Here is a 17,109-nt window from a genome sequence, read left to right on the forward strand (position 1 = left end):
ACAGGTGGAGCTGGGGAAGGTGGAGGGTTTTTGAAAGCGTATACCAGCAACACCCCAGTATTTGTTTGAATGTTGAGCCGCAGCTCATTGGATGCTAATGCAAAAGCAACCAATCAGCTGTGCGATGTAGATAATGATGTGGTCTACCAAATGAGTAAAAGACTTATCAGCCTGCGCCATCTGTTTCATGCTATAAATGTGTGTGTGTGTGTACTTGTACAACTATCTTTGTGAGAACCAGTTTGAGTTTTAGACCATTGAAGTGAGGACAAAGAGAGTAAAGTGAGGACATTTTGGCTGGTCCTCACTTTCTGAGACCCCTTTAAAGGCCTGTTTGAGGGTCAAGACTTGGTTTTATGGATAAGGTTATAATTAGGTTAAGGGTAGGTTTAGGGTCAGGGTTCGGGTTAGGCACTTAGTTGTGATGGGTAAGGTTAGGGTAAGCGGCTAGAGATTGCATTGTGTCAATGAATGTCCTCATAAAGATAGATGTACAAGAATGAGTGTGTGTGTGTGTGGTGTCCTGGTAAACCCTATAGAGAAAAAAGGTCCCACATTAGTTGTCAATATCCGAAATTCTTGTCATTTTTGGTCCCCATGAGGAAAACAGCTTATAAATCATATGGGCTACTAAGTTGTTTTTTTGTGGTTTTTTGAAAATGTAAAAATGCAGAAAGTTTTCTGTGATGGTAGGTTTTAGGGTATAGGGCTAGTGTAAAGGGATAGCATTCAGTTTGTACAGTAGCTATAAAAATCATGATGTCTATGGAAAGTCCCCAAAAAACATGCAAACAATGTGTGTGTGTGTGTGTGTAACTGCAAATGTCTATTCATTTTTAAAAGTTTTTTTGTTCATTTAAAAATTTTTGTTCATTTAATTCATAATTTGTTTCCTTGTTTATTAGTGGAAGACTAGTCTTCCCTATATGAGGTGCAGACCTGTTTGAAAAGGGTTTTTAAAATCTGCACTTTTATCACAAGAAGACAAAAATATCTGAAAACACATTCAAAACCTTGATATGAATTTATCTTAAGGAAACAGGGCTTTATCACAGAATGAAATAATACAGTTATGCACTGTTATTCTGGTGTGCAATGCAGCTTTCCTCGCCCTGGACGTTGTTCCCCTCTCTAGTTATCCACTTCTCAGCTCTCGCGAGAACGAACTCGTTACCCCCTTTCCCTTCCACCCCACCTCTCGCGAGAACTCGCGTCCGAAGGATGGTGTTGTGTTAGAGGGAGTGGGAGAGGAGGGTGAGGGGTACCCACAAAGATGTTGCGTGATTTTTTGGAAATTTATTTATTTAAATAAAAATGGCCGCCGCAGAGAGCGGAGAGGAGAGACTGTAAGTGTGAACCGCATCCATTCCCATTGTCACGGCTTCCAATGTCAGGCGTCGCGAGCGGCGATGGCGTAGGTTTTGATCGTCGCTGTGATATTTTGTCAGGCAGGCTGAGGGGGGAATGTTAGCCGCGCTAGCCCGCGAAGGCGTTGAGAATACGTCACTCGTATTTCTCCCGCTCTTTTTCCACGATCAACGGACACATTGTGCGGCACGAGAGCTGCGCGCTTTATCCCAATGTGTGTGTTTGCGGTCGATTTCTGACATTACTTCAAAAACTCCTCTAAAACGTAGCGCGAATGGCTGCCTGGGGGTTTGGACGCACACATGTTTTGTTTTGCTGATATTCGTGTCTCTTTCGCGTGAATGTTACGCCGCTCCCGTGTTGTTTAATGCGAAGTGTTTGCTAGCTGTCAAAAACAGCAGACTGAAGTAAGTTAGCTTGCTTGTGGCGCTGCAGGACAAGGCAAGGGACCGAAATGTGAAATGAGATTTGCTCCAGATAGATTATGCCTGTCCTGGCGTGGAATTACTTGACTAAGTGCTTAGAAACGAGGTTAAGATGCGTTTTAGTTCAGTGTTATGGTTGTGGCGCCGTGTAGGTTGCTGTACACCATCAGGTACCAAGTTTGCATATGCAAGCAAGTTGGCCAATGTGCTATTTCTCTGTCTGATGTCACTGCGTGTGTCTGTGTTGTTATTGCTGCTCATTTTGCCCCTGCAGCATGCAAACCATGTAACTCCAGGTGCAAAACACTGTTTTTGCGACTGTTGTTCTTCTCGCATCACTGGAAACTGAAATAGATAGTGAGTGAGCTTGCTTTAGCAGTGCACAAGGCACTCCCATGTGATAGCAGACTGGTGATATTGTTGAGCTGCTGACTTCCGGTAACCAGCTAACGGATCTAGCAGCATCATATTTGTCTATATGTGCGTGTGTGTGGTCGACCGCAAGGCTATTTTGCACAAACGGAGTAACACGGAAAACACACTTGCTTATGTCTTTTACACACACTTGTGACATGTCTCGAAGGCTGAACTTGAATCCTGTGCAACTTCTTGCTGCTGTTGTTGCATGCTCCATGAATTACAAGGGCAGGTACTGGGTCATTTGGTATAGATGACATTGAATTTGGAATATTTTATAGTTTTATCCAAAACTGATTAGTATTTTTTAACGTTTATTATGGAAGTAATGTGGTCACTAAACTATAATGTTGTTTGAAATGGGGCAAATATATTTTTCATCATAGTGACTCATTAGAAAGTTCCAATAAACATGTTATAATCTTTCTGACTTCTGTTTTTTCAACCACAGTTGTTCATGCTGATCCTTGATGAATGTCCAGCATGGTATATTTGTTCTTATCTTACTTGTTCTTATTTATGAATTGTTCTTAAAGGGTTAGTTCACCCAAAAATGAAGATTATCCCATAATTTACTCACCCTCAAGCCACCCTAGGTTTATGTGACTTTCTTCTTTCAGCCAAACACAACCGGAGTTGTATTAATAAATATCCTGGCTCTTCCAACCTTTATATTGGGAGTGAATAGAGTTTTTGAAGCTCCAAAAAGCACATCCATCCATCATAAAAGTAGTCCATACGGCTCCAGGAGGTTAATAAAGGCCTTCTAATGCGAAGTGATGCATATTTGTTAGATAAATATCCATTTTTATAACTTTTTAAACTATAATCACTGGCTTACGGTAACGGCCGTTCGCGAGTCTTGTTCTGGCAGAAAAGTGACCTCTGACCCGGCACATGACGTATTGGCGAACGCAGAGGATAGAGCAAAACAAAATGCCGGTCATGAATTAGAAGTCTAAAATTAGAATTTTTAAAGGGAAATGTTATTATAAATATGGATATTTTTCTCACAAAAACATCGGTTTGCTCTATAAGGCCTTTATTAACCCCCTGGAGCCGTATGGATTACTTTTATGATGGATGGATGTGTCTTTTTTGTAGCTTCAGAAACAAACTCAGGCTCCATTCACGCCCCATTATAAAGTTTGGAAGAGCTAGGATAATTTTTTAATATAACTTTGATTGTGTTTAGCTGAAAGAAGAAAGTCATACACCTAGGATTGCTTGTGGGTGAGTAAATTATGGGATTATTTTCATTTTTGGGTGAACTATGTAAGATCAGAACATGAGCTGTCTTATGCAGATATTAATTGATTTCCAGCTGAGTTTCAAGGCCTCCGCCGTCTCCTGTGAAGCTCCTACTTGGTGTTAAATTGTACAGTCAACATTCACAATAATGTGAAACTTAATAATGACCAATAACAATTAGCTTTCATCATGATTCTTTAATTGACCTGCCCCCAATAAGTTGTGGCTTAAAGAAAACTTACAGTGTGGTGTTCATTTGTGTTCATCTCATAAATGGTTAGTTCATGCATAAGGTCAAACCTATAAATTATTCCATGGCTAATGAACAGAATATCTCATCTAGGGGTGGGCGATAACCGGTAGACACTATTAACCGGTAGAAATTTGTCAGCCGGTAAAGATTTTGGACTATCGTCTCTATTGCACTTGCGTTCACGTGATGTTGCTGTGCTGTGTGGTCATAAAAGCTTATAATTTTGAATGCATTTTTAAGCATTGCTGTTTTACAACAAGTGATTTTAAACTGTTGAAGCGCAATGTCGAAGTGTTTGATTGTGCGCTGTGAAGCTGCTGCTCATACAGCATGGGAATACTGTACTTTTTGACACTTTATTGGGCTTGACCAGGTCAAATACACACACTTATGTGTCAGAATGGAAGTATCCACAGTCATTTATGTCTTAAGTGAACGTGAACAGTTGAGTTTATCAGTGCGTTCGGCCTTAAAGTGACAGTAGCCTAATATACCTGTCGTTAATGTTAATCAAACGAGAAAATAACTCCTGACTGAATCACTTTTGCTACTTTAATAAGAATACATTTATATTTCATTTACACAGTGAAAACTACGCAGTGTTTTTTCGTACATTTAATTACTTTTGACTTTTTACAATTAATGTAGTATTTCTTATTTAGTGCTTAAAGTTTTTCAGGTAGGTCTATTTAATTTGTCTCTTTGTTCTATTGTAGTTTTGTAATTAGTTTCTTTGTTCTTATTTTATCACTGACTGTTTACTTGTCTTCAGTAAGCTTGTGTTTTTTTTAAATTTTACTTAGCCTAGTATTATGAAAAATATAGTATATCATAAAAACCTTATTTAAAGCAAAACTAACTATATTGTGATATGTGGTTGTATTGTCACGATGTCGTTATCGTGAAATAAAATGACTTATATCATGATATAAGATTTTGGTCATATTGCCCACCCCTAATCTTATCTATGCCAAATGAACTAGTTTCAGCCCTAGTGATAAACTCATGGAGCATGTAACACAACATGAAGTTGTAAATGAATACATGTAAATGTATAGTAACAAGATTTTAATGTGTTGGGAAAGTGTTTATATTAGGTCCTGTGACTGTCAACAATAACTTTCACAATAAATGGTCTTGCGGTTTGACTGATTTTACAAATATTAGATGAAAGTACACATATTCCATGTAGTTTCTCATTTTTGAGGTCATAAAAGTTGCATGCATAGTATTTATGTAAAATGTAGAAAATGCTATTTAAAATATTTATGAATGGAGTTTTGCAAGTCACACCACAGGGCATGTGAACTTGCCAAAAGTGTTTTATGTCAACAAATGTGCAACAAATGTGATGAATTGATGCTGTTTTTTTGTTTTGTTTTTGCACAACAGAATCTCATAATTTGAGATTTGCCTAAAATAACATTATTATTACTGTATTTTCTTGAATTCTTTATTAACAAAGTGATTGCAGAAATGTAGCCTATTTTCATGACACTTGCTCTCAAAGATATAAATCAATAAGTCTAGTAAATGTTGTGTCACTGAAGATGTAGCGCAGGACAGGGACGTGTTTGTTCGTGTTTATTTAACTTTGTTGTTTTATTCAAAAGTGAATACATCAACTATATCAACTAGAAAGAAACCACATTTTTTGTTTTGTTTTACTATCACCTTTCTTGATCCTGATTGGTTGAAGGATTCTTCATCTCTTGTCAATCATCAAGCATTCAGATCATATCAAAGTTGCCTGATCCGCTAAACATTATACTCATCCAATAAAGCATTGTGAATGACACGATTGAATAAGGCAAACATGCGAACTAAAACTGATTGATTATTAGTAAAACATTACATTCTAAGTTATGTATACTCCAAAATATTCATATGGAAATAAATAAGTATTTTGAGATTAGGGAGACAGACTTGATCATGTCATTTGCAGGGCTTTATGGGAGTGGGCGGTCGCTGCTGAACTCTTACCACGGTTTCTATTTCCACATAAATGATAATGTGTGGGTAATATCATTTCAAGATTGTAGATAGTGTCGTTTTTTCACTCGCAATTCAGATGTAAATAAAAAAAAATTAATAAACCATTTAAAAAGAAGCAGCATATAAGATATGATCGCTTAACAGTCACTGAGCTCTTGAAATGTTTATGTTATTGTTACAAATCAGTTCCTCTGTGGAGAAAATGTGATTTCTGCTTCTGGAACTGTTGCGCTCTATTAAAGTTTGAAACTGGTAAAAATTGCATTGTGGGAAATGCTACTCCACATAGTTTGCTCAGGCTGTATAGTGCAAGTTAAGTATGCTAGTTATACTTCACTTGCATACTGAAAATATGCGTAGTGTCTGTGAGCAGTGTGTATAGGATCATTCCATGTCAAATCAACCCAATTTCAGAATTTGATTTTGTTAATATTTTTTCTGAAGTAACTGGGTAATGCAATGTTTTGTAGAGGGAGGGTCAACATGACAATTTTCACATGAGATTTGGATTACAGGGGGGTAAAAATTACTTTTAAAAAGATGGCAACATCATTATTTTATATTTACACAGGGTCATTTAGTTAAATCTGTTGACTTTAGAAATCTTTGTTGCATTGTATGCCAACGGTGACAGTTCAAAAATGGGGAAAAGCACTTTTTTTGCAACAAGTTTGCATGCCTGTAACTCAAGAAGTATTAAATATATTTTAATATCCTTTTAGATTTTGGTTGTTATCAAACACTTCATTTTAAAGGCCCTATATGGTTCAATCCCAGATATACGGAGAGTGTGTGGAAATTGTAATTTTGACCACCCTCTACAAATATATATTCACAACATTTAATATTTTTGCTTTCTTCTTTTATGCATTTCTTTCACCAGAAAAAAAAGATCAAAATGAAAATAGCCGGGTACCCGAGTTGACACGGAATGATCCTATACTCAAAAATTGGCTAGATAGCATTGAAATATGCACCTTTCTTTGCAATATAGTATAATGATGTGCTATTTCGTACACATGAAACTTGAATAATGTTTAATTAATTATTTTTTTAAATGTGTGATTGTGGTGTGTTTTTTTTTTTTTTTTTTTTTTCCGACTGTTATTGATTGTTTAAGTGAGTGTAACATAAAAGAACAGATTAACCAGTCATTCCAGCTTTATTTACCCGGTAAACTTCATGAATGTGTTCATCACTTGACTTTGTCTTCTCAATTTTAACACTGCACTATTATTGAAAGTGACACAACATTTGAGCTTAGAACATGCTGGTTCTGTTACGATGATCCCAGTCTCCACCCTGACAGAATAACTTAAAAGATAAGGAAATCTAGTAAAAACAGTGTCCTTTAAATACTGGTTTTATTGTGGAAGTTTTGTATCCCAAAACTAGGGAAGCATTACTGTACGATGACTAAAGAAATAAAATATAAATAGAATAATTATATATAAAAATAAATAGGCAGAATATTTTTGTTAGTTATTTTTTTCTCTTAAATCTCAGTTGCTGGAGATACGGAAATTATTTAGTTCACAACGTATATTTTTTTGTTTATTGTGATGTGATGTTTTAATGGGTTTTAATATTTTGTTCATTATTCGTTTCTCAAACACCAAGCCACCATGTGGTCATGACAAAAACATACGTATTTAGACTAATTTGCAAAGTCTAAGGAAAATTAAGTTGATCAATAACCTCTTTGGTAAAAAAACACTTGATGGACAAACCACAGACAAGTGGGAAATTCCTTTATCGCCTGAAGACACAATGATTCAGCCTCCACGTTGAGGTTTTGCTTTACACCTCCAGGGTGATTTCCGTGTGTCTGTATGCACAGTAGAAATCAAATTGTACTTGTTTATCCTGAAGTTACGAAATAGACATCCTGAGGGTGACGTCCAAAGATGTTAAGATGCGAATTGCATCAGCTAAGTTTTACACTAACACTTTAAATTCAGACCACTTCCCGCCTGCTTGGTGGTGGTATTTAATCGAGCTTGTGTGACCTGAAAATGAGCATGCTTTGAAGCCAAACTATTGAATTGATGATGGCTAACATGCAAACGCAGCACTTCTGTCCAGTGAAATACTTCATAGACATTTAGACATGCGGTTGACTAGAATACAGACCCGTAATACTGTCATCCTGTCTCAGTGTGCCACTTATCTCTTGTGTTGTCAGCAGAGGTGAGGACAAGAATGAAGACCAGGAGGGCTCAAAAGACAAGACACAGAAGCAGAAGAAAAGCAAAAAGGAACGGCAAGATGTGGAAAAACTCGAGGCCACAGTATCTGTTCCTCCTCCCCCGCGCCTCTTTACGCAGGGGGATGTCGGACAACAGGCGGAGGCAGGGAAGTCTGAACCCATTGACCCCGAAGTTGGAGCCGCTCTCAGCGCTCCAGAATCTTCTGCATCTGCCAAGCAGCGGCGCTCCATCATTCGGGACAGAGGCCCACTGTATGACGACCCTTCACTGCCTCAAGGTTGGACGCGCAAGCTGAAACAGCGCAAGTCGGGCCGATCTGCTGGCAAATTTGATGTCTACCTGATCAAGTTAGTACAAGTTATGGGAAGTTAGGACTTTTTTTGAGAGCAACGGTGATGATATTCATTTCACAAGGTTGCATTCCAAATGACAGATGCAACAAATCAGTCATTATTAAAGAGTCACTGACTACTAATTGAAAAATTCACGAGGCGGCATGTTGCAAACGCAACAAAACTAAAGCTGTTAACACTGGAAAACCAGATACGGCCTCAGTTGATGTCCTATATTCCCCGTTCGACTGAAATAAATCCATTTTATTTACATATATTCTAGATTATTTATACTAGTACTTCTGTCTCTCACCTTATGTATATGTAGTTGTAACATTATGAATTAAATTGTTTTGGCCCAAACAAAGTCATACCAATGTTACTTACTAATATGCTAATGTTTTGAGTAAGAATCCCTCCAATTTTATTGTTGTTGAAGTCTTAATCACAGATTTACAGCTGATTTATAGCTGGGTGTAGAATTGTCAACTAAAACTAAGACCATTAAAAAACTTTTTCATTACTTAAAATAAAATAAACCTTAATGGAAATAAAATATAAAGTATGTTGCCAAGGCAAGTTTGCGTAACTGATCCCAGTATTTGAAGCTTGATATATTAACTCATTAGTTATTTAATAAATCTGAATTGCATGTGTAGAAAGAGAGAGCTGTGCAAGATTTTGTTGTATGGCTAAATAATCAAAGGACGTTAAGTTTATTATTCTTCCAAATAATTTGACATGATGAATAAGGGTGCATGCTGTTGAACACTGACTGATGTGTCACAGTTCCCACAATACTTTATTTTAAAGCATACTCAATAAGGATAAACATGAAATCAAAGAAAATATTCAGATTTGTACCACAGGTGCGTATGATGTACTTGTATGGTTGCAAATTTTGCACACATAGACCTTCTCAAGTTCAAATGTTCTTTCAAATTGATATTAAATTACTGTCATTTCATAGTAATGTGTTTGTTTTTATTTTTCAGCCCAGAAGGGAAAGCCTTCCGTTCCAAAGTGGAGCTCATGGCGTACTTCCAAAAGGTGGGCGATACCACCACGGATCCCAATGACTTTGACTTCACAGTCACGGGCCGAGGAAGCCCATCTCGTAGAGAAAAGAGACCGCCAAAGAAGCCCAAAGTGGTCAAACCCTCCGGTCGTGGGAGGGGCCGCCCAAAAGGCAGTGGCAAGGTACGGCAGGCTACGGAAGGGGTGGCGGTAAAGCGTGTCGTAGAAAAGAGTCCGGGAAAACTCCTTGTAAAGATGCCCTTTGTTGCCCCTAAAACTGAACCGGGGGCTCCATTGGGGCAAGCGGCAGTTGCCAAAGTGCGCCGAGGGCGCAAACGGAAATCGGAACAGGAACCACCGAGCACCCCCAAAAAACGTGGCCGCAAGCCAGCAGCTGCTTCGCAGTCAGCGGTGGGGACAGGCTCAGCCGCCGCGTACGCCGCCGCGGCCATTCTCACCGCAGAGGCCAAGAAAAAAGCTCAGAAGGAGTCTTCCTTAAAGCCTGTTCAGGAGAGGGCGCTTCCTATCAAGAAACGCAAAACTCGAGAGACTTTGGAGGAGTTGGAGGGATCTACCACCTCTGGAACCACACCGACGGAGACGTTTGCAAAACGACTGATTACATCAACTGTGACCCCTACAGGTGAGGAGGTAGAAACGGGACAGAGGCCTCACAAGCATCCCGGCCGGAAGCACAAAGAGGCATCCACAGACCCAGGGAACGGCAGCAGCAGCAGCGGCAGCGGAACGGCAACCAGCGGCGGAGGACTGAAGAGTCACAAGAAGAGAGATCAGCGAGGGCAGCACTTTAAACACCACCACCATCATCACCACCACCAACACCACCACCTGCAGGCCATGCCGCCCTCCACCTACACTCCGCAGGCTCACCAGCTCTCCCTGGGTCACTCCACGCACGGAGGGCCGCCGGCGCCTGCGACCATGGAAAACGAACCCCAGGACTTAAGCACCTCCAGGCCGAAAGCGGAGCACGTGGCCTGCAGAGAGGAGGCGAGAACTGACAGCTCCTCAAGCAGGGACGCTCAGAACGCAAGCAAGATGGCCTCCGCTGACCTGAGAGGGCAGCAGACGACTGTGATGGGAGAAGGCAAGGAGATGAGAGACATTGTTCCTCCCTCCGCCGTCCCGAGGCCGAGCCGAGAGGAAACGGTCGAGTCCCGGACACAAGTGAGCGAACCAGTGAGCTGACTGACTAAGTGACCGATCGGCAGCGGCGTTGCGCGTGAAGAAGCGGAGGAGGTCGCAGCAAGACGAGTGATTTTTCGTTCTTTTTTACTGAGGAAAAAAGAAAAAGGAAACAAAAATATACAAAAATGTAAACGTACTGAAACAAAAGGCAGCTGTTGTGTCTCGTTCTCTCTGTGGGTTGGACGCGAGGCGATAATTCTCTTGCTTCCGGATGAATTCTCTGCTAACCTTTTTCTTTATGGTTTCCTTTTATTTCCCACTATATCTTTGTATTAGTATATCTTAGCACTCACTTAGACCCGTTATTCCTTTGTCAGTGCTTGTAGGAAGTAGAAACACACTCAAGTGGTAATGGATGCACAAGTCACACACCATAGTAAGTGAAACTTTCTGATCAAATTGCTCTCGAAAGAACTAAAATGCCTCATAGTCATGTCATCTCAACCCTAGCAAAAAGGTGTCCTATCAGTGTGTTCTCCCTTTTGTGTCATAAAGTGAAGGGGCAAATCAGACGTAAAGAAAGCGAGCTGAAGAAAAAAGGGCCACATTTCCGATCTCCACCTTTCCATTTGAGTCGGACGCAGCTGTCGCAGCATTTGAATTAAAAAACGCTAGCTTAACTCAGACAGAAAAGAACTTCCTAGTTGTGGGTTTGTGCCAAGATGACATTTCCAGCCTGTTGACCTGTGAAGATCAATTTAATTCAGTAGTATTTTTTCCTTTTGCCTTGTTGGTATTTTTAGCGCACATATGTATATTAATTATGAGTAGTTCGTTTTAACCTAATCACCGTTTTCGGATGTGCCTGAGAAAATGCAACTAGAGCGGAAAGTTCTATTTTTCATTTTCTTTGGTGGGGAGGATAAAGCACAAATGTATTTGTTGGGGAATATTGAAAGCACAGTCCAGTGTAGAGTCTGGAGTAGATGTTAACTCAAGGAAAAGAATATTAGAAAAGGAATTTGTTATGTTTACCTGCTTTTTCCCATTAAGTACAATTTAAATAGTGGCCTTGTGTTCTTGTGACACAGATCCCTAACAAAAAAAAAAGCATACCATTTCAAATGTAGCGTTTGGTTTTACTGTGTGGTGGTTATAGATTAATACCATAGAGCTGCTGTTCTAAAAATGATTCCGACAGGAAAGTTAATAGATTGCTATATATTTATATAATGTCTCGTCAGGCTGTAGTTGTGTCAAATGCATGGGTTGCTGATGTTTGCGTGCTTTGCGTGCTATTTATTACAGTACTCCGACATTGTCTTTCCTATGCGTAAAGGTTTCTAAAACCAGGTACAGCACTATTGATGAGGGTTAAACGTTTTAGAAACGTATATATTTTGAATTATGAAACAAAGAAAGGAAAGAAAACTTGCATACATTTCAACTCAATGCCATCATGAAATATTTCCATTAGTTTTCTAATCTAAAGTCTTCAAAATAACAGAGAATTAGCTGTCAAAAAGAAGGACTGCACATTATGGCTCCATGCAGCAATTTTTTTTGCAAGTGGTTAGATATTGGACAATGAGTGTCTTAGTAATTAACTATAATATTATATAATATTATATATATATGATTAGGATAGGATGAAACTCAATTCTAAAGAAATTTTGAACCAAACTGAGGAAGTTCTTCTTTGTTTATGTAACATTTAGGATTTTACAGAAATTTTACAGCACTTTTTCTGTTCCATTTTCGCTTCTTCTCCTAGATGAAATGCACCTTACTTTTAAAACTATTATTATTATTATTATTTTGGAATTGTGAGAAGCAAACTTTTTTTTTTTTTGCATATATTGTTTCTAGCATTGCACAGACTTCTGTTTCATGTCCGGAGGTTGTACCTTTCTTCAGATGTATGTTAGCATAGAATGCATGTTTAATGTCATTATGAAGAGCCATAGTTTTGCTTTCTCTGTAAAAAACCCTCATATACTAAATCACTCACAGTATTTGATATCACATATTTATGGCCAATAATGGCAAAGGCAGTAAAGTTAGTAAACGTCATGACATTTGACTGTCAAATCTACTCTAATGTAGACCCACATATTTTATATATATTAAAACCAACCCATTTGGTTATGTATATATATCAGTGGCGTGCAGTGGTGTTCTGAAATGAGGAGGCAAAGTCCTCACAGTTTTTTTTTGTTTGTTTTTTATAAATCAAATGTAAATTCATGTCCCAGTTACACTTAATGTTCAAATTTTCCTGGTTAAATATTTTACATTACATAAAAAAACAAATACAATTCTAATTTGTATTTTTTTTTTTTACATTAACAATGTAATTAATGTTCTATTTATTAAAACCACGTTTAAATCATCAAGTTAGTGTTTTAAGCAATTTTACATTTATTCCAAAATAATATGAAAGGCAGTAACAAAACATTTCATTTGTGAATTGATGTTAAGCTATTCTTTTTTTACTAGTCAACTTATTTTCGGATCATCAGTCATCAAGCTCGCTAAACACTGTCACAGACACGAAGATATATCTTTAATTTCACCAAACTGATCGCTCACTAAAAGCCCCCACAGTCATCATGTTTTCAGGCCATTTCAAGATTGATTTGACGTGACATAAAGCAGTGATATCTAAGAGAATATAAGAGTTGTTTACTTACTTTTTAATTAATCTTCCCATTAACGCCATCATTTTGTTGATTCTGACAGAACGAGGAACACACACAAAAACAAGAGCCGGGATTTATTGCATAAACCAAACATATCCAATCATTACGCAATGGAGGCATCGCGAATTTCCCCCATTCATTCTCAATTACCCCCCACCGAACCCTCCGCACACACTTTAGAGGCTCTGTTAAAAGTCAATGGACTCGGGGAGCGAGGTTGGAGGTTATCGCAGACCCCCTAACACACACTGTCCGCTACGCCACTGTGTTTATAAATGCATAACCAATCTTCATAGACCCCTGAATCTAATGGCATCACAAATTAATATTTTATATTCTAGATATTGCAGTTGTTGTTTTGAAATTTTAATAGTCCCAGAGTGAGATGTCTTGCCTTTTTTCCCCAAAGTATTCCATTCAGTTTTGTCTGTGTGTTAAATCTCATCCATTCATGGTTATTGTGGTTTGGGTGATGGATGTGCATTTCCACCGACATAAATGCTGATACACGTCATAACACAGTAACTTTTCGTCTGTTAGTTCAGCTAGAGGGAGATGTTTTTGATATTTGTGGTTGATAAGGGGTTCAAATGCATGTGAAAGAGAGAGAGCTTACTGGTCCTTTTTTCTCAAGTGTGCTTCAAGAGTAGCCTCTTGGTATCTTGAATACGTTTAAAGCAAACGTCTCTAAATGAAGAGATTAAATTAGAATTGACAATCACAAGGAGCATTGCATCTTTTCTTTTTCCCCTCAAATATTGCTGAGAATGAAAGCGTCTCCATTCTCTTCCTCCCTTCCCTGCTCCCTCGACCCTCACTGGGAAGGGGCACAGAGAACACAAGAGCGTTTCCGCTCGGAAACAAGGGCTATGTAATCATTTCAAGTAGTCAAAAGCAGATAAAGGAAATGGATTTTCACGTCAGAGGAACGCAGGGTCTGGTCCTCGCCGTAAAGGCAAACTCGGTTTAATTGCTTGAGGTCTAACAAGAGACCTTAAAGTGTCGTCAAACACCACCGGCTCACTCTCTGTCCTCGTCAGAGTTCGAGCGCTCACTTAACCGGCGGCTGACGTTGTGACCTGTCTGCGGTGAACGTCTCCCCGGTCTGACTAAACTCCAGCAGGAGAATGGAGGGAGCAGAATGGATTCCTTTAGCTTGAGCTCTGCAAGCACATTCTCAGTGGTACAGGTTAAGAATAATGCAGGCGGAAAGAAACCTCCAGACATGAATTGAAGTCACGACAACTCTTAGTTTAAAGTGTCGACTCACAAGCTGCATCAGTCTGGCTGAAACTGAAAGGGTAGTGCCTTTATTTTGGGAGACTTACTAAGGTGGTTGAAGTGACCTTTGATTCTAAAGAAACCCCTTTATCCCAACGAAGCAACGCGGAAGGTGAATTTACTCAAATGCTTGGATTTTATTTGGTCATTTTTCATAGGTAGGATGTGCACTGGTGTGTGTGTGTTTTGTAACTAGAGGTTTCATTGTTGTACATTTTTCTTTTTTTCTTTTTTTCCCCATCAGCTGGACCTTTGTGCCCACCTAGAAATGATGTATTGTTAAAAACCCTCTGCTTTATGAACTTCTTGCCTTTTGTAGCGCTCAAAGCCCACTGACAAAAATGGAGCCCTACAAATGGGTGAAGACAGAATAAGAAAATTACTTTTATTATTTATATGTTGGTTTGTTTGTTTTATTTTCTTGTTTGTTTGGGTTATTTGTGCCTCTGGCAGTGAAATATGCTTTGGAATGTCCTTGTGTCCCTGTAGCCAAAAATACATGCTATGTACGTGAACATGTATCAATATGCATGATTGCCATTAGAAGATAGGACATTGCTTGCCCTTTACTATTATATATAAGATGTTTTCAAACAGCACTCCAAGAGCTGAGCCCAACCACACTAACCGGATCCGAAGGTTTTCATGAGGTATAAAATACTGAATGTGTTTGTTCAATGAAGGCTAGCTGTGCACTTCGGTCTGTTTAATACGAACAGATTTATTTCATTGAAGTATTTGTTTTTTGTTTTAATGATTTAACTGGTAGCTGAGTTTGGGCTTCATATGCCGCTGTATCAACAATTGTAGTGGCTAGAGTAATTTGTAGATTTCGGTGTTAGATTCATTTTTATTATTAGCATTTTTTTTTTTAATTGTTTTTTTTTTTTTTTTTTTTTTCTAAATCCAACATTGGAAATAGACCATTTTATCTTGATAGCAATAGTATGATAGTATACCCAGCAGATCCGATATGAGTTTTCTTCTTTAGTATGTCTCTTATTTGTACTCTGTTAAACAGTAGAACTGAAGTAAAAAGAAATGTACCCTTATTAACTAAAATGCAGCACTTTGAATCGTGCAAGAAGGACAATTTAAAGTCAAATGAAACAGAAGTTAAACTATAAGAAATAGATTCCAGTTCCACCGTGGTAGAAAGTTCATGGTCTATTTAACATAGTCTTGTGCCTTGAAGTTTCAGTAATAGAATTTATCTTTATACTGTAGTTGTATTTTTATTCTGAGTCCTGTGTTTGCCTCTTGTTGGTATTCAGTGCTTTGGATGTATTAAGGATTTATAGAAATCAAGAACATGTTTGCCTTGCTTTATTTTCTTAATTGAGGAAAAAAAAAGGATAACATTATAGGAAGATGTATTTGGGCAATATTGATGATGTAAAAAGCGATAGGATTTTGATGTTTTTCATCCCTGATATGTTGAATGTTTCACAGATTAATGAGTGACGTGTGTTTGTTGGGAAATATTCTCCATTTTAACATAACCGTAAAAAAAACTAAACTTGGCCTCAAACATAATCTTCCAATCCAAACATGACATTTTATGACAAAAAAAATACTTCAACCTTGACCGGAAGGATGAGTCTAAGATCTGCACTTTATAAAGTATGTTTCCCGGCAGAACACCCATTCACTTTTTGTATGTATTTTTTACCTTTGTCCAAAGCTGTTTTGTTTTCATATTATTTTTTAATTTAGTTTTAAATAAAAAGGGATGGGTAGTATGTATCTAAAAAAAAAAAATGTTATTTTAACCAAACAATCCTACAGACTAAGTGTCAGTGGTTATTCGCCATCTGCCAAGCTGAGTCCTTGCCTTCCTGAAAGTGAAAAGTATAGTTTGTGTCTACTTTTATAGTACTGTGTTACTGTATCATTTGTTTGCCGTATGTAACAGATACACAATAGTAAACAACATTTACCTGCTCTCTGTCTTTAACATTTATTTCACTCACATCATAAACAAAACACGATGTTAGTGTTGTTATCATTATAAGATAAGTCAGATTTTGTTTATCATTTGGGCTTTGTTGTCTATAATTGAATAATGTGAGAAAAGCAACGTGAATGAAACTAGGAAAAGCACTGATAACTGCAATCTGAAAAAGTAATGTTTCACTTTCGCTGGGAGATTTTCTCTGAGATTTTGCAAACAAAAACGCTCGATTATATTTTATATTGAGTTCACCTTTAGTAATCACTAATAAATGCAACTTAAATGTTTCAGAGGGAAATAATAGTGTATCGCTGAATCCACCGACAAATTTGTCTGGCATATTGAAAAAAAAAAAACAGCACTCATGAGCACAGGGAAATTTACCCTATTACTAAATGTGGAAAAAAGGAAATGGAAGATGTGAGTAAGATATAGGCTACGAGGTGGCGAAAGATTTTAAGAACTTAAATACTATGGTGAAGGCGATGACTATGATTGTTAATAAATGTAATGTGACGTGGGCCTCTGGAAGCAGATATTAACTGCTGACGTTAGAAAGTTGGGCGGTAGTCAGTTTTTTCCCCGAATATTACAGTTGCTGTTTTTTATGCTTTATTATCAACAAATAGCATGAGTAACTTCCATATTACATCAGAACAACATATCACATGCTTCACAATACAATAGAAATTACAAAAAAAAAAAAAAAAAAAAGGGAAAATGAAAAGAGAGGAAAAAAAAAAAGCGGTAGTCAG

The 17,109-nt window shown here is 38.0% G+C and overlaps 1 protein-coding gene across 3 annotated transcripts; it reads left to right on the forward strand.

Annotated features, from left to right (window-relative positions):
* Positions 1-1,210: 1,210 nt before the first annotated feature.
* mecp2 (methyl CpG binding protein 2) lies at positions 1,211-16,344 on the forward strand. Of its 3 annotated transcripts, none has more exons than XM_084086400.1 (3): positions 1,211-1,346; positions 7,898-8,266; positions 9,247-16,344. In XM_084086400.1, the coding sequence occupies exons 1-3, from the start codon at positions 1,315-1,317 to the stop codon at positions 10,475-10,477; spliced, it is 1,632 nt and encodes a 543-aa protein (XP_083942526.1). In that variant the 5' UTR covers positions 1,211-1,314; the 3' UTR covers positions 10,478-16,344. The 3 variants fall into 3 exon arrangements, with proteins under 3 accessions (XP_083942526.1, XP_083942525.1, XP_083942524.1); XM_084086399.1 differs by having other exon boundaries at positions 1,240-1,346; positions 7,895-8,266; XM_084086398.1 differs by lacking the exon at positions 1,211-1,346 and adding an exon at positions 1,370-2,442.
* Positions 16,345-17,109: the final 765 nt, after the last annotated feature.

Source organism: Abramis brama (genome assembly GCF_963993115.1).
Source record: "Abramis brama genome assembly, chromosome: 16".
NCBI classification, from domain to species: Eukaryota; Metazoa; Chordata; class Actinopteri; order Cypriniformes; family Leuciscidae; genus Abramis; species Abramis brama.

Coding starts and splice junctions, on each gene's coding strand:
- mecp2 (XM_084086398.1), top strand. CDS start 2,342: ATGTCTTTTACACACACTTGTGACATGTCTCGAAGGCTGAACTTGAAT. Junction 2,443..7,897: donor TCCATGAATTACAAGGGCAG/GTACTGGGTCAT, acceptor TGTTGTCAGCAG/AGGTGAGGACAAGAATGAAG. Junction 8,267..9,246: donor TTTGATGTCTACCTGATCAA/GTTAGTACAAGT, acceptor TTTATTTTTCAG/CCCAGAAGGGAAAGCCTTCC.